General features: G+C 40.2%; 2 protein-coding genes across 3 annotated transcripts in view; one reads left to right on the forward strand and one right to left on the reverse strand.

The window, feature by feature from the left end:
• Positions 1 to 2,786: 2,786 nt before the first annotated feature.
• Positions 2,787 to 18,290, reverse strand: LOC112454148 (tumor necrosis factor receptor superfamily member wengen). Of its 2 annotated transcripts, none has more exons than XM_025015382.1 (4): positions 18,201 to 18,290; positions 8,576 to 9,094; positions 7,842 to 8,022; positions 2,787 to 3,317 (listed from the first exon to the last, which is right to left on the reverse strand). In XM_025015382.1, exons 2-4 carry the CDS (start codon positions 9,089 to 9,091, stop codon positions 3,064 to 3,066), a joined length of 951 nt encoding a protein of 316 aa, XP_024871150.1. In that variant the 5' UTR covers positions 9,092 to 9,094; positions 18,201 to 18,290; the 3' UTR covers positions 2,787 to 3,063. The 2 variants fall into 2 exon arrangements, with proteins under 2 accessions (XP_024871150.1, XP_024871149.1); XM_025015381.1 differs by lacking the exon at positions 18,201 to 18,290 and adding an exon at positions 16,533 to 17,620 and having other exon boundaries at positions 2,788 to 3,317.
• A 3,977-nt stretch (positions 18,291 to 22,267) lies between these two features.
• The window catches only part of LOC112454152, a 2,869-nt gene continuing 1,457 nt past the window's right edge, over positions 22,268 to 23,679 (forward strand). Inside the window, exons 1-6 of the mRNA XM_025015388.1 lie at positions 22,268 to 22,332; positions 22,657 to 22,675; positions 22,795 to 23,027; positions 23,103 to 23,213; positions 23,293 to 23,403; positions 23,481 to 23,591. Of these exons, the coding sequence (XP_024871156.1) occupies positions 22,268 to 22,332; positions 22,657 to 22,675; positions 22,795 to 23,027; positions 23,103 to 23,213; positions 23,293 to 23,403; positions 23,481 to 23,591 (650 nt within the window). The remainder of the gene's footprint in view (positions 22,333 to 22,656; positions 22,676 to 22,794; positions 23,028 to 23,102; positions 23,214 to 23,292; positions 23,404 to 23,480; positions 23,592 to 23,679) is intronic.

Here is a 23,679-nt window from a genome sequence, read left to right on the forward strand (position 1 = left end):
TATATTTTCTTTATGAATATAAATATATATGTAAGTATATTCAACAAAAAAAAATATATATATAGGAATATATTCCATTCATGAAATTATTGTATATATTCATATATATTCCATTTACGTAATATTTTCTCCATAATCCTTTTTTGTCTATTATTTGTATTTATCGTTTTTTTTATTATCTTCACACAAATAATCAGTTTTAGAAGAAACGGGCAATTCAACTGTATAATATATTAAATGATAAGGAAATTGTCCTTTTACACAATTAAAAATTCATGCTTCTCCTAAAATCCTGGTAACATAAAGCTAGAATAGAAGAAAAGAAAATAAATACAGGTAACAGATGAAAGAATCAATAAATACGAAAATCTCACGCGGATAAAACAGTAAAAGAAAATAAAGAAAAATCACTAAAAACAGAAAAGAATATATTTGATTAATTACGTATATCTGTCTTTTTTTTTACAATCCTGCCCGTTTGTTGGCCATCGTTACGTATACCGAGGCTCGACGATAGACTGAAAATTTTCTCTCACGCACGCGAGAGAGCGTGGGCCTTATAATCTCAATCTAATAAGCTCGACTTTCCGGCAGAGAATAGCAAACAATCTCGCTTGAAAAAACACTTTAACCATTTACCGTACTATCCCGTATAAACCGTGCTTATTATCCACAAACCCGCTGGCGCTGGCGCGACTTTGGCGCGCGCTAAAGTTAGAGCACGGCGTGCGGCGTGCGGCGTGCGGCGTGCGGCGCGCGACGCCAAGCTGAGCCGAGCCGAGCCGAGTCGAGTCGCGCCGCGCGGATGAATGAAGGCAGCTGGCAGATAAACGTCCGAACAATCGCGTCATTTTGTTTTCGCGCGCGAATAAATAATTCTCACGCAGCGTAAGCTCCTGTCTCGTCCCGTCCCGTCTCGTCTGTTTTAAAGGTCCGTCCGTCTACTGCAAACTGCAAACTAGCGCAGACGCAGCCACCGGCCTCCCAAAAATATCACGCGGCGTGGTGCGAGCGCATGTTGAAAATCCGCGCTCTGACGTAACGCACGTGCGCGCGTATGCCCGCGGCGATCTGCCGAGCGGCCGAGAGATGCGATTTATCACGCGCGCGCGGATGCGGCGGATATTATGGAAGAGCGCGGCGTCCGCGTCGGTTTCGCCGAAGCCCGAAGGTCGGAACTTAACGCGTCTCGGAAATTCCGGTAAAAGGTTAATTCATCAAGACACAAAGCCTAACGCGCATTTTCAGTTTTATGAGACGCGCCCGAGCGTTTAATTTTGCATGTCGCGGCTTAGGAAAGACTCTTCGGTTTTTGTTAAAAAGAAAATTAAAGCTTCAATTTATTTAAGAGTGAAATTAAGATTGCGCGATTGAGAATGTCTATTTCCCAATCGAGGGAAAAAAAGATGTTTACACAGGAAAAAAGAATATAATTCTTGATTTTAAAATATTTTTAGTTTCAACGTGGAAAGCTTGAAATGAGATTAAATTGCGTTAAGTGAAAAAAACTTAGTTAAATGGTAACTTTATATAGTTTCAACCAAGAAAAAAAGTTGAGATAAAACGTTGAGATTCTTATAAGAAGATTATAGATTGTTGCGTATGTACGAACGCAATAAACGCATTAATTTGAGTATATAAGTTTTGATTTACACTTCTTTTTTTCTGTGTATAAGATGTATAATAAATAATCCTGCAAGTCATCAGAATTAATAAACTCAAAAGGCGATAACAGCAAGATTAAAAAGAGATCCATATTAATGAAGATATAAATAATTATCGCATGCGTGCTCGCCTATCCTTCTCTCTGTATTCGAGACCCCCGGTCCTCCTTGTCCCCCCTCCCCTCGCGACAAAAATGCGGAACGTGCGATATTACGTATTATGCAAATATCGCGTATCGTAGCGGAAACGAACGCGTAAAGGAACAATGCGCTGAATGAAAGCTCGATAATGAGCCACGTGCCGAGTATGTGTGTCAACGCGGAACCTCTCGCCCTTTGCCCGCCACCTCCCGCATATAATCCGGCGCGCATGGAAACCTTCGTATACCGGAAGATACGTCCCGAACGTCGCGCCCACTCGCTACATTGTAGGCACGACCGATTATCCCCGTTTATCCCCGAATTTAATCGCGCCAATCTAAAATTTCAATTAATTAAAGTTGATCGACATTTCCGAGTATCTCGAACAGATCGATTCGCGCGCCTAATATTTAAGCGGCGTATACTCCGAAAGAAAAAAAGAGAGAAACAGAGAGTACCGGCGTGCCGAGGCGTGGACGGTACTTCACGGTCATCCCGTGTGAAGCGCGCGCGCGCGTGTGAAGCTCATTCAAGTGCGGTGCGAGTTAAGCGAATTTATTGTGCGCTTGATATCGCCAGCCGTCCCCTCCCTCCCCCTCCCCCGCGCTGCTTCGCGAGATCGTACCCGTCCATTTGTCGTCCGGTCCCTCCCTCGCCCCTTCTTCCTTTCGGCACACGAAATGATCATTGCGAACGTGCACGCAACTACATCTTACACAGCCGCGCGCAATGAAAGTGCTGATTGCAAAACGCGACGCGTAGTAACGTAACGACGCAGGCCTGGCAGGCCCGAATTTTACGCCCCGACTTCACCCCCGCGCTCTCGCCGACGTCGAGCGACGCGCCCCCGCCGATATTTTAAATTATTTCTCACGCAATTCGGCGTAATTCTGGCAAGTAAAACAGACGAGTTTGAAATATTCAAATGTTTCAAGTTATATTAAAATAAAAATTTTGAAATATTTGATAGTAAGTCAATTTATACGTGTGGTGTTTGATTTGCGAGAGAGTAAAATTCTTTGTTAAATGAGAACTCAAAAATTTGCTCTCCAATGCAATGCGAAATTTTTTAAATATAAAATAGCGATATTTATTTGTTTGAAATAGCTGAAACATTTTAAAATAAACGTGCATCTTTAGTTTTGTAAGTATGACAACCGATTACGTATCATTTTCGATGTTTGGGAGTAATTAAAATACTTGGTTGCAAGGGTGTGGTATCTTTATCGCTAAGCGTTGTCGAGTATTCGACCTCTATCTAGACGTATATCAGCTTCTCAGAGTAAAGCGATGACCAACGCTCATAGGTGGTAACGTCAAGTGGTCGTCGTCGCGAGGATTTATAGCTACGAACGGGAGTCTTAAAATTCTGACCGTGCTTACCTAAAAGCTTCTCGAGATACTGACATCTGGTTTCGGGATCACCTGGGCTCATCGGTGCCCCTGCGACCAGCTCGGCCAGCTCCGCCTTCACCATCAGGTTCAACCTGGCCGAGATCTCCTCGAGACCCGCTGCAACAAAATTGCGATTCATCAGTCAGTGATCTCATAACTTCATCAAACGTGACAGTAATTATGAAAGTGGCCTAAATAAAAACTATTAAAAAATTAAATTTATTACTTATGTGTAAATTTAATACAAACGCAAGAGATTTTAATCTACATATGTATACTTTTACGATTTTTTAAGTATATAAACTGTTGTACTAAACGCGTTAAAAATTTTACTTAAAATCAGAATTAGATTTTACAATTATAAAAACTATAAATTATAATTTTGAAAGTATCATTATCTTCAGGGCACAAAGGTTTAAAACTAAAATTAACTAATAATAAGTTTCGATATAATTACACGCAAAATGTATCTATTATGCAAATAAAATTATTGACCTAGAGAAAATAATTAAATTTTTCTTTTAAAATCATAACAATTTTGTAAAGAATTGTTCGAGATGCAAATTATAAATTCTTCAAATAACAAAAATTATATAAATGTTATCACTCTCTCTCTCTCTCTCTCTCTCTCTCTCTCTCTGCAGCCTGAAACTTGAATTTTTTTACATCAGAGATCTTCTTTATTATCTACTAAATATATCAATTAGAAAATATTTCTCTATTAATATATTAATTATATATTTTAACTATTTATCTATGTTGCGGTATAACGTCTGGATTAATATACACATGTGCAAATTAGGCGAATAAAATCCGAACAAAATCTCTTGAGATGACATCGTAAAAATGCATTTGGCAACGCATACACTATTGCATCGACGAGTACAGTCGACGTGAAATGCATCGAGGACGTCTGTGGAATGCGGCTCGATTTTCTCCGGAGGCCCATGGTGTGTACGTTCGGTTCCCCTAATGGTTCCCGGCTCGAGCAGTATCCCCATAAGTCCGCGACCCTCTCGTCCCTCCGACCGCTCATTCTAATCAGAATCACCGGGTGGGCCGACCGTCAGCCGCAATCAAACGGTACCGATTACACACGCATACCGAGCGTCCGTTTCACGGTTACCAATCATGTTCATTTTATAAAAGCGTGGACGCAAAATAAGGCCGTTTTTCTCTTCTTCTCTTCAACATATGTAATAAAATAGATCGAAAACTTCGCATATTAATATAATATGCGGAATGTTGAAGAAATAAAATAAATATTGTTTTTTCAAAACTTTGGAACGCAATGCTTACATAATCTTTTCGAAATTACATCTTACACTTCATTATATATCTCTTACGTTTATTCAAATAAAATTCTAAAATAATACATATGTACGTATATATATTTGTAAAAATAAGATCTTACATGCATTTGTAACATTCAAGACCAATATACTTCTAATCGGTCATAATTGGAAAACTGTTCGCATTACGGTCCTTTCTTTTTCAAGGTAAAGTTTCTCCTATCTCCGTTTGATTATATTCATTAATTCATTTAATCTGATCATAATATAATTATTGGAACTTGAAGCACTTCGATAAATACTTCGCGAAAAATGGACAAAATGTAGCAAAAAAATATATAATAATGCTCTCCCGTTGTTTGACGAGAATGATAGGGATCGCGACCCGCTTTGATAATACGGGCTTCCGGTAATAATGCCATGATATATGCTACAAAGTGCGATCAAAGTTACAGTTACAGGTAGAATGCAGCAACGTTAACAGCAACCGCTTTTATTAACATTATATGTATATAAACAAATGTCCTGACTGACTGACTGACTCATTAACGCTCAGCCCAAACCTTACAAAGCTCCTAAACTTAGTAAAAATGAAATTCGGGGAGTATATTCTTTCCATGGCGTAATAAGCACACCCACTAAGAAGGAATTTTTAGAAATTTGACCCCTAAGGAAGTGAAAAGGGGTAAATTATGTTTTCACGGATTTCTCAATGTCTCTTAGGCCCGATGAGATATCGACTTGATTTTTTATTTAAAGTAGTTACATACCCGTAGCGAAGCATGGGTATCAAGTTAGTACGGTATATAAATCGCGCGCGCGCGCGCGCGCGCGCGCGATTATACCGTGTGTATAATTAGTATTAATTAGCTATGTACATAATTCGCGAGCAATAAATATTAATGGGAATGCAATTGCAATAAAATTCAACGGATTTCGCGTGCAACACGCTCGAGGTAGCCTCGAAATGTTATATTTATACGAGGACGTCTCTCTGAAACGCGAAACGAGGATATTATTCGAAATTCGTCCTGTAAAATCACGATTTCTATTGTAATAATTTTATTGCTTCTCGTAATTCCGTTTTCTTTCGTTTCTCGCCCAAAGGGCGAATTTTATCCACAATTTCCGAATCGCGTTGTAATCCCGAGACGCTCTCATATTTCATATCATCTCGTGCTCTTAGCTGTCGCATTATTTTACTTTAAATATAACCAGTCTCTCGCGCAAATTAATACTCGTAGATAGATAATGAGCTCTTAGGCTCTGTTTAATTTCAAATGCGCTCCAACGAGATTTCTTTAAGGCGTGACGTTCAAATTTATTAACAACAGAGAGGGCGAAGATGAATGTAGCATCTAACAGGCCCCGAATTGGTCGATGAATTTATAGATCCGGTTTCTAGAAATAAATCTTTGCTAACAATATCACAATCTTCCGTATATTACAAGATTAATCTGAAACAACGTACGATTTATCCGCAAGTGTATATTTCGCGTCGACAGCGTTGCGACGCGCGGCGTGCGTTTCGCCGAAAGTGTAGATTTAAAAGGCGATACACGCGCGCACACCCGCCGGACGGACGAGAGGCTTCATTCATACGGCGTTCATTAACGAAACGTGGCTGAATCGGTTCCCACAAACGTACACGCGATACGTGGCGCGATACGTCGACTCGCAGAAGGAGATAGGGAGGCAAGGAGGAGGAGGAGAAGTAGGAGGGGGGGAAGCGACGACGGGGAGGGTTCCTGCGAGGAGTTCTGCGTACTGCTCGTTATGCAAATGCAGATAGTAACGTCGTACACACGTTGCAGCGTGCCGTCGAGTGTCTGCAAGAGTCGTTACGCGATTCCGCGATTCGCTCCTTACGTGAGCCGCGATACGGATTACACGTATGACGTAGTGTCTGCCGAAAACAGATGCTATACTCTGCCCTCGAACAACGTCGGCTAAGAGCTTTTGAATTTTGATGAAATCATTTAATTCGAAATTAATCCGAACAAGTTTTTAATATACTATATACTTACGACGTCCGACTTTGGTCATGTTAAAAAAAATTTTATTTCTAAGAAATAGACGAGCAAAAATATCGCAATCAGGTTTTAAGAATCAATTTATTCATCTTTTGATTGATATATATAGCGACGGATTCTTTCGAGCAAATTCGAAAATATAACGCGAAGAAAAGCTAGACAAAATGTTGACTATTTATTAGTCGGCCATTTTTATTTTTTACTCATATTTTAATATTATCATTAACATCATCATATTTAATATTGCTTGATAGATTTTCTTGGACACACACACACACATAAAGTTGAAATTACGTAAAGTTCGACCAAGAAGCGGATGGATCCAAATCGGAAAGATTGAAAATAACTCGCTCTATATAGTACAATTTCTACTATCAAGCATGAATGAATGAACGAAATTATGAATGAAACGAGCCACCTCTTCTTTCTCGCTTCCGTTACCACCAGCATAAATCTCGCGATAAATTCATTTGTGTAATGATACTTTTCACTTTTCAAAATTGATTTTAATTTTAATAGATTCGCTTAAACAAAACTAAACATTTCGTTTTCGTTGTCGCAAAAAATGAGCGAGTTACATGAAATTTCAATCCCGAAAACAGCTAACAGAGAATCAGCCGAACCAGTTGGTCGTTACCGTTAATCGACACGTATATCCGAGCAACAATTGTTGCTTATATTTCGGAGTGTAGCGAACGCGGAACGATGACGAGGACGGCGTGGGTGACGGTACGCATCGCGCGCTGGACGTCGTTGGGGACGTCATATCCGGGCGCGGTAGGTCGATCCAAGGTGAGGAACGGCCGTGATCGGCCCTCTAATGAAGAAAATCTCGTCGTGCATTTTAAGGGACTTTGTCTCTCCTCCCCCCTCTCTCTCTCTGTCTCTGTCTCTCGCCGCTCCGCGCGTGTGTGTATACGTGCACCTGTATTCTTTCCCACCAACATCCCGACAGTGCGGCTCCCTTTGCCTCGCGAGATACGGATCCTCCGTCTTCCCCATCTCCGGAGGGAAGTATCGCGGATGCATAGCGATCGACAATGATATTATTCCGATTACGCGAATTACGTGACGCGGCAAAAGAATGACACCGGGTGCGCGATTAAAAATTATTGCAAAATCAAACCCATTAAAATTGCTGGAAGTGAATTCTCAATAGAAGCTCGTATTCATCGGGATTCTGCAGAAAAGGAACTTTCTCTCTCACGAGAGAGTCCGTATATTCAAAGAAAAAGAGTTTGGATTTTTCTGAGAGTGATTCTCTTGAGTTATCATACGTTATGTTACATATATGTTTCCCTCGAATTTTCTCTTACCTGGCTCGAAGTTCCTTTTCATTCGCCGCCATTGCCTGGCGTAGACGAGAGCTGAGCATCCCGCTACCAGGAAGAACACTATGCAGGCGCATACCGCGAGGACCAGAGCGCCGGTCTGCCAGTCCCACGGTAGATTGTCCTCGGCGACCGATTTTCTCCTCTCCCGAGGATCGTGTGCCGTCTGCGTCATAAAACCGACGTGTTAATCCTTAATCCTCAGTCCTCACCACGTTAACTCCACTCTGTAACTCTGTCTCTTTCGAAAGAAATTATTTAACACGCCGATAAGGTTTATCTTTTATCATTTACTTTCGTGACACGACGCGAAGTGCAACCGACTTCGGCAATGCGACTATACGCCGCATATTAAACAGAGCGAAAGCGCGCTACCAGCTTTCGCCGACTCGAAACACACATTGATCGTTCGACGCTTATTTAATCGTCAAACGGGGGATCGTCATCTTCTTCAGTGATTTTAACAAATCAATTAATTCTTGATCAACGCAATTCGAAACGATTAATCGAAACGAAAAATTAGTTCCTCCAATGTATACGTCCGTATCATACCGTTTCCCATAAAATTGAATTAAATTAGTTGAAATCTTTTCTCGATAACTGCTTTCCGATCCCAGCTACAAGTTTTTATACCCATTAAAATTAAAATATTAAAACAAAAACTGCAATTGGAATTACGAGAGAGCAAAGATTTAAAGTTCTATAAAATCCAAAATTACTTTTGATTCCCGCGAGGCGGAGACCGGCTTGTTGTCGCCTAAGCTTCCGTTGTCCTCGCGATCGAGGCTGACGAGATTACCGGCTTCCACGAAGGACCCTTCTTTCGTCCTTTCTTCGGGGAGCCGCAGGAGCACGTTCGAGGTGACGGCCCCGTCGTCATCGCCGGCCCGCGAGGGCCTCTTCCTGGCCGTCGACGACGGGAAGGACCAGTCGAGCTCGAGCGCCGACAGCGGGCCGCATGTCGCGTCCTTGTGAATCGCGCACGGGCTCAGGGTGAGCTCGGGGGCGCATCGGGTGCACGGCCAGCACGAGGCGCGTTCGGCGGACCAGAACTCCAGGCCAGGCTCGCAGAGCGGATGTGGCTGCTGCGACTGCGGCTGCGGTTGCTGCTGCGGCTGCGGCTGCGGCTGCTGGGCGCCGGATGTCGCGGCTCCGCCGGCGGCGGAGGACTCGCACAGGCCGACGAATACCGACACCAGGGTCAACAGCAACCCGGGACAAGATTCCCTCGGCATTACCTGCGATCATCGTCAGGCGCGACCGAAACTGATTAGACGGCTTTAATTTTTATAATCTCACAAGCGCGATCGGCCATCGATGTATGTCTCTCGGATCTCTTTCTCTTTCTTGTTATGTATCATTATGTAGAGTGATATTTGTGTCTTTGCATATAGAAATCGCGACGATCTACGTTTCGTTTGATAAATTAATTTAGTTATATATTTAATTGTAAACCATCAACTCATCAATTTAATTAATTAATTTTATTTATTTTTTGTTTGACAAGGTACATGTATGCATAACAAATTCGCGAAATATTAAATACAGTGCGTAATTGTAGGAAAAGTTAATCTAAATTGTAGAACAAGATGAGAAGAGTAATTTCATTTCAATCTTTGTTGCACGTATTTTCAAGATATCCGGGAGAGTTTGAATTAAATTAGACAGTTGTCTAGATATTTTGAATCCCGTAATATATAAAATAAAATTAACAAATAAATAAAAGGCAGAAGTAAGAACTCTATTCTTGACAAGGAGTAGGTAAAGAAGGACAAAACTACGTTTCGATTATTTTCAAAGTAAAACAGCAATCAGGTTTATAAAGCGATCAATCAATTTGTCATCTTTTACCGCTTTAAAATAATCAAACTGTCATTTCTCTCTCGAGATCTCTTCCGCTGAGATCGAAAGTTTCAAGTCCGAAAGCTGTCGTTCTTTCGCGTGGCGAAGAACGACGAAGCTCGATGGTCTCTCGCCGTCTCTCCGTCGCGTGTACGCGTCGCAAACGTAATGTGGAGAGGAGGCGGCGGCCGGCGACGGGTCGATCGCGGTCGATCGGCGTAATTCGAGCGTATAAAGCCGCTCTTTAGGCCGCAAAAGCGCTCGGACCGTTTCCACTTCCGGCTCGTTCGCGATGTAATTACATCCGCCGTTGAATCGCGATCCATCTACGTCATAGCCTCGTGGCCGGCCGTCTATGCGCCTTCGTTTCCGCGCACGAGCGAGCGTGTGTGCCGTTGCCATTGTGTGTGTGTGTGTGCGCGCGCGCGCACGTATGCGTGTACCGATCGTGTGTGGGTGCCGGAGGGCGCGAGTGCACAGAAAACTTTTATAGTCTGCCGATTTCGTCTGCGATCCGTATGCGGCGCGTATTGCGAGTCGCGTTCATCAGCACGCGCCTATCCGACGAGATTAATCTCCGTAATTAATACGCCGGAAACCCGCTGTGGCTAAAATTCGACCTCGATCCTCGATGTACTTCAGCTGTCGATCACGTATCTTAAACTGCGATTACGACAGCTGTGATGAATGTTTGTTTTTTTTTTTTTGTACTTTTTGCGAATTGTTGAGGATTATCGTGAGCGTAGAGATAAAGTCTTCATTGTTCGCTATCGAAATAATAGCGTACAAAATATCAAATGACATGATTTGAACATTTCGTTAATGAGTTGCTTACATTATAAGTATATCGAAACACTTGATTCACAAATTCACTTTATAGAACCAATGCAGTTCAAAAAAAATTAATAAAAACGTAAAATGCGTTTTATATTATAAACATAATTACAATTATGTTACAGTCACTGTTTAGATCAGACTACAGATTGGGAATATTGGGATTGAGATTGGATTAAAATTTGACCAATTAGAGCAAAGTTCACTAAACTTGAAGTTAGTTTTCTTTATTCTGATTGATTGAATTTCAATCCAATCTCAATCCTAATCCGTAGTCTGATCACGGCTTTATAGAATCAATATCGCGTATCCAAAACAAATTCACGTGGCTTTCAATATTAAAAATAAATCTGAGAGAAGAAAGTTCGGAGTTATACTTATTTACTAAATTCAGCATGCGTCAATCGACCGGAATAAGCTCGCGCGCTGTTTTAGTGGCTATAAATGCGTACACATCCGCCGAAAGTATATGTGCTTTTTCGTTATCTAACAGTGATTCGATAAAAATGCAAGTCCGAGGGGAGAGCGGAGGGAGGTCCTTTTTTGCGCGAATCGCGCAGAAAGGCGAGCGTTGTCTGAACGGAGGAGAAAAGACTGGAGGGACGTAAGTCTGTTAAGAATTTAGACACCGTTCAATTTTTTGATTGAGATCCGCCATATGTTTTAGACTATCCACGAAGAAATTTATATTTTATTTATTTACCGACCACACTCGGAATTGCTTTTATTTGAAACGTTAAATCTAATTCGTATTCTGACGTTACATCAGCACGGATTTCACAAGCAAAGCAAGAAATGGGAAATACAGAGAAGTCATCTCCGCGTATTCTTCCCCCTATTTCTTTCTTTTGAGTTGCAAATTAATTTGATAAATTTGTCAATATATAACAATCTGTAATGCAATTTCGCTCTTTACTGTCTACGAAGCTTACACACAATTAGCAATATATATTCGAATGTAAAAATCACGTCTATAAAATATGAATTTTATATATTTTATTTCATAGATTTACTTATTGTAGTAATATTTATACATATAAACTATATTGAATTAAATTCATTTTTTTCTCAATAAACTACATAGATATATTTGATTTGTACAAAACAAAAACAAGAGGAATGGCATCCAAATGCTTATTTGTCGAAGGGACGATCTTATTCAAGATCGTCTGTCTCAAGCTTGGTCGTAGACAGTCTTAAGACTCCGTCCAGTCAAAAAAATGACCGTACGGAGCGTCTCGAGGTCATATAGCTTTAAACGCGTAGATTTTGATGGATGATCTTATAAGATCGGATTATAATATGAATACCGGCCTAGAGAAACGATGCGCGATGATTCGTCTACACGCGCGGGGGAATCCGCGTGAAGCAGCGATCCTCCTCGCTCATTTCAAATCGCCGCTTGTCATATTTCTCTCGCGGGCACGCACGTAAGTATGTCCACGTACGTGCGCGCAATCGCGCGATCAGAATGCAACGCGACATATCCCCCCGCGGCCGTGATCCGCTCGCGGGACTCGCTCGCTCGCTCGCTCTCGTGGGACCCCGGCCGCTCGCTCGTTGCAAATGCAATCTTCCGCCGAGCTCATCTCCTCCGTGATTAGGATGCCAATTGCACGCCTCGAAAACGATTACGGACACGAGCGTCGTTGTCGCGGTGAGGCAACCCAGCTCCGCTCGTGTGCCGCGTGCGGGGGAGAGGCCATCACGACCACAACGAGAAACGGATCGTTCGCGTTCGCAATCTTGCTCGAAGAAGGGAATAGAACGAAAAATAGCGAAAAATAGTGAAATTCGCATTTCGAATCTGTCGCGGAATTCTGTGGAGTAATTTCGCTCGGCGGAATTGTGATTTTTCAGGAATACATAAAATTGCTGAATTTTAGAAATAACGAAAATCGTATGATATCGGTCTGTAACGTATGTACATTTATGATTGATCGTTTATTAAACGGTACTCTCGCCGCTGTCCCGTCGTCGTCGACAAATGGCTTAACACGGCCACATGTGTGCCTCTAATAATAGTAACTAAAAAACTGCCCTGACTCCAGGGAATAAGGGCCTAAACCGGTTTACATACGTTCTTCAATATTGCGTCTTATAGGTACGGACGCCGCGACGTTCTTTACGAGAAACGAATTTCTCGATCGCGTTCGACTTCGTGGAAATAAAATATCTTTCTTTGCAATTCCACGTAAAGTAAAAAAATAATTACGTAAGATCTTTTTATCATAATTCCAGTAATACTCATTATCATTAACTTAAAATCATTAAAAGCAACGTTTATTCGTTTAATAAACGTCTCAAACGTATTATGTGAATCAATTATATCAATTTAATATCATATTAAATTATATCGATTATTTCACGATTACCCGATATAGCACGATCTACTTTTTCGATAGAAGTATCTCCATCATCTCCTCTAGTTTCAACGAAAAATTCATAATCACAGAGTAAACGGAGCTTCAACGTAATGGATTCACTGAGGCAGTTACGAATTTATCTGCAGCTAGGAAGAGGGAGAATCCGCGACAGTGTTTTATGAGTAACGTCTGCCGAAGCGAAAGAATGCCGGCGCTTGATACGGCCGCACGTGTTCGCTTAATGACGCTAATAAGACGACTCTTTCCCTCCCCGGAATGCGTGTAAACAGTTTAAAGTGACGACCCGAATTACGTTTCGTCGTGGACAACGGCCATCCGTCATTACGAGCGGCAGCAACCATAGATAGTCCTGTTTCATTCAACGTTTAATATTTTTGACGTTACATATGTGAAATTGAATGAACAGGACATGGATAATATAGGTGTATACGAGCGAGAATCGCTTTCTCCAATTTTATATATTTTGTTCTATTCCTTGAATTTTTTAAACATTAAATTCAATATCTCAATAATTAAAAATCTTGATTCAATTAAATATTCCTTTGAATCTTAATAACTAAAATGGGGTCTTAAAAGTAAAGTGTAAAATTTTAAAAGTCAAGTATAAAAAGCCAAAAATATGTTGTTTCTTGTAAACTGTAAACGTATCAAATGCGTTTTTAATGCGTTTCGAACAAGAACTTACAAATATTAGTTTTAATCTGGTAACAATATGATACGATAGGCGAAATTCTTCTAGGGGAGGCAATGTGGTCGCTTGGAAAATCGTTTGCGCCACGTGCGATCTGGAATGTTCGCTACTTTTCCCACGCTCTCGTAAATAATACTCCCACCTGCTCAAGTGAGAGGATTCTGCGTTAATTCATCTCGATTCATCCTGAATTCTCGGAATACTTGCTCATCCCGAGGGACTTACGCGGCCGGATGAAAAGATTGGACTATATTTTATAACGTGATAAAATAATAACGATACGCATTTCAGAAAATATTTATACGTATAATACGCTCCCGCAGACATAAATACGCTTGCGTTTCTGTATTCGCTCTTGCACTTCTGAAATTTCAGTTAGCGAATTGTATTTCAAATGTAACCGTATAATTCAACTGTAATTCAAACATTACCGACAATCTCAATATTCACAAAAATATTTTTCATCTTGCAGAATTCGCATTATAATTTGCAGACGTAAATTCTGTATAAATAAATGAACGAAACGATTCTGATAGATTTACTCGAAATTGGCGATTCGCGTGGAAACAAATCCGAATACGGCAAACATCGAGAAATTTTTGGAGAATTTTCCAAAAAGATAAACAAATTCTCGCTATTATATTCATTCGCTATCGAGGAAACCACCGTTGAGATCGGCCGTTAACGTAGTCCCGGTTCTTAATTTTTACACTTTATCCGTGTAGCGGGCAAGTATCCTCCGATCGAAACGGGACGTTCATACGCGGGTTTATCTACGATCTTCGGTTGCGAGGAGGCACGATTCGACGGTGCTTTCGAGGAACTCATTGACGTGACTGCCGTGACACGAGGACGTGGCTCGCACAACGCGGGAAACCTAAATACTTGGCGGGCATGTCCGCGCCGACGGCGACAAAAGGCCGTTACACGACCATGCCGACGCGAGAATGTATAAATGAGCGTTTGAGTGATGCGAGGACGTCGTTTGACCCCCCCTTTTTCCCCCGTGTCCTAGCAGTTACGAAAAACAAAGATTTTGCAGTATTAATTATAATTTTAAAAAACTTCCTGAACAGCCGAATTATGCATTGTACATGTATTTCTTATTCTCTTGCTCACATGGCAAAATTGCTTGCAATTAGTGATAATTGATTTAATATTTTAGACAATTTCAATAGGCAGTTCAAAGTTGCCGATAGCAATCTTGTAACCAAAAATTTAGATCTATATTTTATAAATTGTATATTTAATATGTACATGTAATATATAATCTATATACTGAAAAAAATAAAATTTAGGTGATATACTATATAGTTATAATTATATAATTAAATATGATGTTCATTAAAAGTTAATCATGTCGATAATAATATACGTTAAAACGATAGTTTAATAATACAAAATTTTGAAAAAAAAGAGAAAAAATAGGGAGACCCCTATTAAATCAATATAAAATAAAGCATTCTTACAGCATTATAAAATTACATTAAACATGTAATTAAGCGCATTTTGTTAAATCAGTATTCCTTATTGTGGACGCGCTAATTTCAGTTCGACCGAAGAATTTATTGTTGAGATCGAGTTATCAGCTCCAAGCTACTCCGCAGGAAGTGTAACGAAGAGAAATTGTTGGAGTGTTCCACAAGTTTAGAACAGACGAGGTACAATCGTGCGAGACGGCGAACGGCAAGGACGAAGCGGCCAGTCGTCTCTGGCCTTTCGACGGGTATACCGGCCGGTCCAGCGCGCACGCGGTTTATTTCCAAGCGAGATCTTCAATAAACATCGAAAAAAATAGCTCCACTTTAGCGCGAGGATCCCGGCCACGTGTTTTATATACCATCGCGGCGCCACGTCGGGATCGATCGGATACGCGATGATAATAGCTCCCGGCGTTTCGGGGGAGGGAAAGGGAAGCGGATTTCGGGAAATCGACCGGTTTTGTTTATCCGGAAACCGAACGCAGACGCGAATCACGAGTTTAGCACACGCGACGCAACGTTTCGCCCCGCAAGCACGTCGTCGCACCTGTTCTCAACCGCGCCACGCGTTGATGTCCCGCGCGCGTGCAGGACTCGAACCTCGAACGCGACGATTGCGACTCGCGACTCGCGAGCGTCGTTCGGTGAGTTCGGTCAGGAAACGCGTCTGATCCGCGTGCGATGTCACGCGTTTTATTTACGATTATTGCGCGTCAGTCTGATAAAATTTAACACGTAATATATATCATGATAATTATACATATTATTTGGTGTAATATAATTATAGAATTAAAATAAATACTCGCTAAAAAATGAAATGTAACATTCCTTATATTTCAGTAGTTAAACTGCACGAACGATATTTCGATGAATTTTGGAATTTTGATTAACGATTTGGTCTTGGACGCGATCTCGCGCACAGTTTGCAGAACGATTGTTACTTTCCAAATCCTTTCCCAGCGAACTGTATGATATGAATATAAAATCATTATAGAGGCGTTATGTATTTGAAAGAAGTAATGACACAAAAAAAATATTACAAAAATGAAGAAAGAAAGTAACGAAGATATAAATAAAATTGTGTGATTTTCTATTTTGATAAAATAACAAAAACAGTGTGTTAATGTTGGAATTTTCAAAGAATGCGACAGAAATACGAAGGTTTCCATGACGAAAATCTCATTCAATAACGCAAGCCATATAGTATCGACTGCTCCTCTTTTTTTGTCGCACACAGGTACCTCGTTTCCGAAAATGGGGTAAAAAAATTAAGTTTTACATTTTCAGACATACGTCGGATACGACACATTTTCCCTCACGAGAGAGAAAGAGAGAGAGAGACGTATCGCAGACGTCGAGCAGAGCGCCCGCGATTTGTCGCACCGATCGAATTAGATCAACATCGTCGCCGCGCGCTGGCCAGCAACGGCCGCATACTCACGCTGCCTTCGGTGGTGTCGTGTCTGTCATGATGTAATCCGAGGCGACGTAGCCGACGAGGAGGAAGAGAAGGCGAAGGAGGACGAAGGGAGGAAGGACGCGTCGCTGCAGCCCCGAGTGACAATCTCCCGCGAATCGCCACTATGTCGCGGATCTACGGGGACGATCTTCAGCGTCGAACCGGCGATAACCGGTGATCGTCGGCCGTGCCGTCCGATTTTCCGACGGAGAGCAACACAGGAGAGGAGGCGAGAATAAAGAAATGAGAAAACAAAATTGAGAAAAACGGGAGGAAACGCGTCGTCAGCGTCGCGACGCCGCGCCGTCACGCTGTCATTCCTCGCGCCGCGACGATTGAATGAACGACGACGAGACGGGGCGAGCGTAAAAAACCGGAGCACCGGAGATTTTCTCCTCGCGATACACTTGGACGCAACAGACGGAAAACGTGCGTACCATCGCGCGGTCGCGACGCGACTAGTGTTATACTGATTTCCGCCCACGACCTAATCGCGCCGAGTCGGACGGACGGACGGATGGACGGGACAGAGAGAGAGAGAGAGAAAGAAAAAGAGGGAGCATTTCCTTCGTGCGCGTGGAAAGAGATGGGAGCGGGAGAGAAAGAGAGAGAGAGAGGCAGAGGAAGGTGAAGAGAAGGATATCGAGAGATGCAGGGACGTTTTATTGCCTTAGGCCCGCGATCTAGAGCGCCCGTGATTTATTGGGCGACTGAAAGAACTTCGGCCTCGCTCTGAGAACGTAATTTTGTAGGAAATTGTAACGCGTTCATTCGATTCAAAAAAATTTTGCATAAATGTTGCTTATAAACGTTGCAATAAATTCTGTATTGTAAAAAAAAAATCTTTTTATTACGCGGCCTGTAGATTTGATTATGATAAATCGTCACGAATTTCTCATCTTTGTTGTGTGTAAAAGTGTATGTATAAATTATGCAATTGCTTCATGTAGAAGCTTTATATTCCAGCGAATTAAATGAAAAGAGGAATATAGAAACGTTTGTACGATTCTGAAGGAAATATAACAATAACAATTGTAGGAGAATAGAAATATTTATAGACTAGTATAATCTTGTGGTAACATAGTAATAAAGTAAATTATTCAAGAGGAAAATATTATATTCGAAAATTATTTCTAAAACATGAAAGAAGAAAAAAGAAAGAAGATTTGCGCAGTCTTTACAAAAATTACACGTTTCCTTAAATATCTCTCTATGATGGATAATTAAAAGTGGATAATTAAAAGTTAACAAATTAAAACACATGAGATTTAATATAGATATACTTAACAGAGAGAGATTCGAGCACTTTATCTCCTTTAATTCCTTATAAAGTGCGACGGGCGTTGCTTTAATAAAAATAATCCACGATTTTTACACATGTTTTATTCATTTATTCGTAAAGAAGCAACCATACGGGCTCTGGGGGGTTCGTAAATGCGATAAAGCGGCCCTGAGGAGAGACGGAGGAAGCAGCGGGATCATTTGCGATCGGCACGGCCTGGTCGATAGGAGAGGAAATTCTCTCCGAATAGAGAGGAAGAAAAGAAGTTGCCGCGCGGGATCCGCGCGAGGGGGGACTGAAGGGCCCCGACAGGTTTCTGCGCCGCTCTCCGCGGCCTCACGTTGCAAGCGCACGATCTCCTCTCTTACCTGCGATGATTAAACCCGCGGGAGATAACAGCCTCGGAGCGCGGAGTGGTCCAGCGCGTCCTCCCGTCCCCTCCTAACACGATTCCCCTGCATTCCACGGTGGTATTAACCCTAGAGCCGAGCGGAATGTTGAACTAGCGACTGGCTGTGGCTGGCTGGCTGATGGCTGACTGGCTGGTCGCTTCTCATTACCTGTGATCCGAACGGAGAAAGAACGATTGTTATTAATTTAATAAATTTGACGTAAATCGTCGCACGGAGGGAAAAGAGCAAAAAAAAAATTATTGTTCTGTGATAGATATGCTATGCTCTATGGTGTAACAGTATGATTCACCTCGTAACTGTAGCGTGTAAATTATAATGCGTATCGAGTTTGATGGGCTACTTTTGAAACTGTATATTTATTTTTATGCAACAGTTTTACGCGATATTTTCACGTGATATTTTGAAATTCTGCTAGCGCGATGAAAACAAGTAAAATAGAACATCAATGGAAGAATTATCTTATAAAGGAAGATTTATATATTTGGAAAGACGAGCAGGGTCATCTTTTAAGTTTTTTTTTTTTTAAAGTCCCGCAAGCAGTCTTGATCAATTAATCCTTCTAACGCGGATTCGTAACCAGTCCAGATAATATCCACGTGACTCATTCTTCCCGTCAAATACTTTTCTATTTTTCAACGAGAACACTCGGTAAAATCACTTGAATTCGATCAATGATTAAAATTGACAAACAGACCGATCGGCGATCAACAAATAAAAATGCTGTCGTTAATTCGTCTCGTTGTTTTCCGATCCGTTTTCCTCGCGCGAAATCTCCTGGCAAAATTGATCGTACACCGTAGGTAAGACCGTAGAGCGCATCTCTCAAGTCGAATTGACCAGGAAGCCGTCGCCGTTAGATATTAGCGCGCGATATGTGCGTCTAATTATATCGAGCGGCATTATTAATCATCTCCGGAGTAACGTATCCCGCGCGATCTCTCGCGAGAAACCCGATCTCATTACGACTTTGTTGCATTCCTGGCTAATTATCGTCGCTGCACGTGGGTAAGCACGTGGCCGGCGCGGCGCGATCGTGCGCCCGCGCGCGCGCACTTTAATCAGCCCGGCGAATCTAGCTGAACGCGCAAATTGCGCGCACGCCATGCCGAATTGCATAATAGATCGGCCAGGGGCGATAACGCCCGTCGGTCTCTATCATTTCGGGTGCTTGATCGCGGGCGGGGCTCGTTACCGGCGGCGATCGCGCGATATCGTCCGGGACTTACAGGTGTAAATTTATTCCCGCGCCCCGCGCGCGCCGCGTCGAACGGGCTTTAATATATCGTTTCGTTCACGGCGGCGATCGTTATTCGCGCGCTCGCCGGCCCGCCGAGCGTTACGAGTCAGGAAACGGAATTAGGGAAACGGAAGGAAACGGGTGGAGAAGCGAGACTAGTTAACGGTGACGAAGCGTAGACACGTACGCGCGTTATCGCTCTCGGAAGCCTCTCGGCCAACAGGGCTAGCAGCGCCCAGGGCGGAAATCAAATTGTATCGACGATTCGCCAGGCTCGATTCGAGGCCTGGTTTTATAGGCCAAAATCTGAATTAATTTAAATTTATTCACCACACGCTCGTGTATTCTAAATCCTAAATTACAGCTTTGCCTCAAAATTATCACGTTTATCTTTGAAAAATGAAGTACATCCTGTATAGATATATATAATTAATATCTGAATTCTTTTATATTGCTAGTATATTGTTAATTAATATAGTGTGGTTTAACTTAATATCATTGCAGAATTTGGTATCTTTTACCTTTTAATTTTCTTGTTTTGTCTTTCATCCCATACAGCACACTTGTCCAAAAGTGGGACATAAGACGTCTAAAAGATGTCTTACTAAAAGATGGCTAAAAGCGTCGAAAAGACGTCTTATGTCACAATTTCGGACACGGTGCTGTCTGGGATATTATCTAATATTACCTAATATTATACGGGTACATCTCTATTACGTAATTATTTTTAGTCCAAGCACCGCGACGAAAAATGCAATTTAAATCTACTTGAATCGTCGAGTCCGCTTCTGAGTCGGTCCAGGCAATTCCTACGGGTTCGCACCAGGACACGTTTCCACTTCCTGTCTTTTCCCACGGCGGGATGTCCCAAAGTATCACCCCCGGCGTGATCTTGACACGCGTTTGCTGCGTTTAGTTCGGTAGACAGCATCTGGAGCTGGTCTGTCGTCGGTGCACGAAGGAGAGAGCTTACCTACTTCCTTCGCTCTCGCTCTCTCATTTTTTTCTCTCTCCCTCCCTCCTTCCGGCCGCTTCCGTATTTCTTTCTACGTTATTGTATCAAATATCGCCGACGGTTGTATCACATTAGATATTACAAAGGGAAATATGTAGAAAAGATGTAGAAATAGAAATATTAAATAACAAATTGCGCTTTAACAATAAATGTGGAACATTTGGGATTTATAGCGCAATGATGGTCTAAGTATTGTTTTTCTAGTTTTTCCCCCATCTCAGTTTTCAATTTAAATATATATACATAAATATAAATGTATATTTAATATTTCATATGTAAATAAAATTTATATATAATTTACGTATAAGTTACGTTTAATTGTAATATATTAAGTTATGTATAATGTTTGTATTAAAGTATTTAGATTGATTGTGTATAACTCTTGAAAAAAGATAGAAAAAATTTAAATCAACCTCGCACCAGATCCTTTACTTTCTGAAACGTGCAATATTTTAAGGCCTTGTTACAGAAGAAATAAAATATAAATAAGATAATTAAAAAAATTAACAATATGTATCCTAATAATGTGACAACAGTTATTATGATTTAAAAAATTTCACATACGAGTATCCCGAATTTCTCTCTTCCCACACTTGGATTCCTCGAACAATTTGGAAGTGATTTTTTACCTGCTTTAGAATTTCTAGAAAATTTCTAGAAACTAGAAATTTTCTCAAACTGACATAACCGTTATTACCATTTCATCCGTTGCTATTCTTAATATAGTTACTCACGCCAAAATTGACAATTTTGAATGCGCAAGAGCAATTAGATCTTTAACCCATCCCAATCGAGTGTCGCCAAGAAGGAAATTATTTTAATCGTATCCTGTGCGCGTGAAGTCTCGTGGCTTCCACTTTTCAACTGCCCGAAGAGCGGCAGAGTGGTAAGAAAGGAAAGGAAAGGAAGTACCGAAATAGACGAGAATATTCTTCATAATTCCGATCGAGGAGTAAAAAAAGAACTGTCGGGCGCGCTTGAAATATATCGTACGAGTCGCATCGCAAACTACAATTATAATATTATTCATCTACTGGATAGGCAAACTTTTAAATAAATTCCGCATTCTATTTCCCTTAAACGGTACAAATATCTCCTTGCATAATTAAACGGTCGTTAAAATGATTTCATTTCGAAACGAAAAAACGAGAGTAGAGAAGCGTTTTATTTTATATGTCAACCATAACGCATATTAACTGTATAAATTTCATTTTTTTTAATTTTATGGTTAATATCAATCAGGGGCACAAATGGAACGGTGAAGAGTTACGTGAAAAAATGTTTTTAAAAATTAATTTTATCCATCGCTACTTTACTGACTATTGATACGTTGTATTAGATTCGTTTTCTCTATATTTTGTGTTTTCTTTGGTTCAATTTTTGCCCACCCTTGTTTCGCTCTGCATCTGAATGTGTAGCGTATATAAATGCATACATGATTCCATTTAATTGCGAAAAAATTATAAACAATGATGAAAAATAATAAACAATCCAGCTAAAGAGAACGCATCTATTTTCTCTATTAAATAAGCTGATTACGAATATATATCCATTAAGGGCTGAAGCCGGCATCAGTAAGAGAGGGTAATAAAAATCGTGATAGGTATTTTCCTTGTCTAATTATGTAGTTGGTGGGACTTACTGTTGGGGAAAAAGAAAGAGGAGAAACGATCATATGGTTATCGAGACGTGGTTCACTTGTCCACGTGTGTCCTACTTGTTGCAGAAAGTGTAATATTATAATGCACAAATATATTTCTATATATAGAAATGGTTGGTTACTGTTATATTTGCAAAACCGAAGCAGGAGAAGAAAGTAACGTGTCCTTTCACAGGTAAGTATATTTATATTATAAATGTAGAATATATATATATATATATATGAATAATACATGATAAAATAAGAAATATTTTATTTATTATTTTCCACATTTTTTGGTAAAAATTATAAAATAAAATTCAATGTAGTTGTTGAAGTAATATTTGTATAATAAATATTTTTCTTTAAATTAGACGTATAAAATACATCAAAAGTTAATTTAGCTATAAAATGTTTAATCAGGGTAACAACATTATTTTTCAAATTGACTATATGTAAAAATGTTTGTTTTTTATGAAAGTTTATAGGTAAATTAACTATTTTATAACTTGTTTTTAAGGTTACCAAAAAATGAAGAGGTTAGAGCCAAGTGGAGTTCAATTATTGGTTGCCCGTTACGACCAACGAGTCGTACAATTTGCAGCAAGCACTTCCAAGAATCTGATTTTATCTATAAAATATATGGCAATGATGTCAGAAGATTTCTGAAAGCAGGAGCTTGGCCATCTGTACTGAGTATATTTCATATGAGTACACAATAAAAAAACACACACACACAGTTTTACGATACTATATATTGTTTTTATATTTTAGAAAAAATACCAAGAGCACTTTTAGTAATACAAATACTGACGAAGATAAAGATAATAAAAATATTAAAACGGAGCCAAGCGTGGCATCAGAAGATGAAGCATATGAATTCACAGAGAGGTCGGTTTCCATATAATAATTGTTTTATCTATTTCACATGTATACAAACACATATACATTTGTATATTATTTTAGAAGTGACACCGAACTATATACAAACGTAATATCAAATGCAGCACATGAAACCACAAATATTGAAGGAACTGCAATAGATTTTGGGATTGTAAAAGATGAACATCTAAGCATGTTAGTTTTCACGTAATAATATTTTTACCTATTTCATATACACACACATACATACTTTTATATATATATATTATTTTAGAAGTGACACCGAACTATATACAAACGAAATATCAAATGTAGCACATGAAACCACAAATACTGAAGGAACTGCAATAGATTTTGAGATTGTAAAAGATGAACATCTAAGCACGTTAGTTTTCACGTAATAATTATTTTATCTATTTCATATACACACACACACACACATACTTATATGTATTATTTTAGAAGTGACACCAAATTATATACAAGTGCAACATCAGACGTAACACATGAAACCACAAATATTGGGGAAACTATAATAGATAATGGAATTGTAAAATATGAATATCAAAAGAGGTTGGTTTTCATGTAATAACTGTTTTATCTATTTCACATATATACAAACATATATATATATATATATATATATATATATATATATATA

This window comes from Temnothorax curvispinosus, unplaced genomic scaffold (assembly GCF_003070985.1).
Source record: "Temnothorax curvispinosus isolate PA1 unplaced genomic scaffold, ASM307098v1 QBEX01004810.1, whole genome shotgun sequence".
Classification (NCBI taxonomy): domain Eukaryota; kingdom Metazoa; phylum Arthropoda; class Insecta; order Hymenoptera; family Formicidae; genus Temnothorax; species Temnothorax curvispinosus.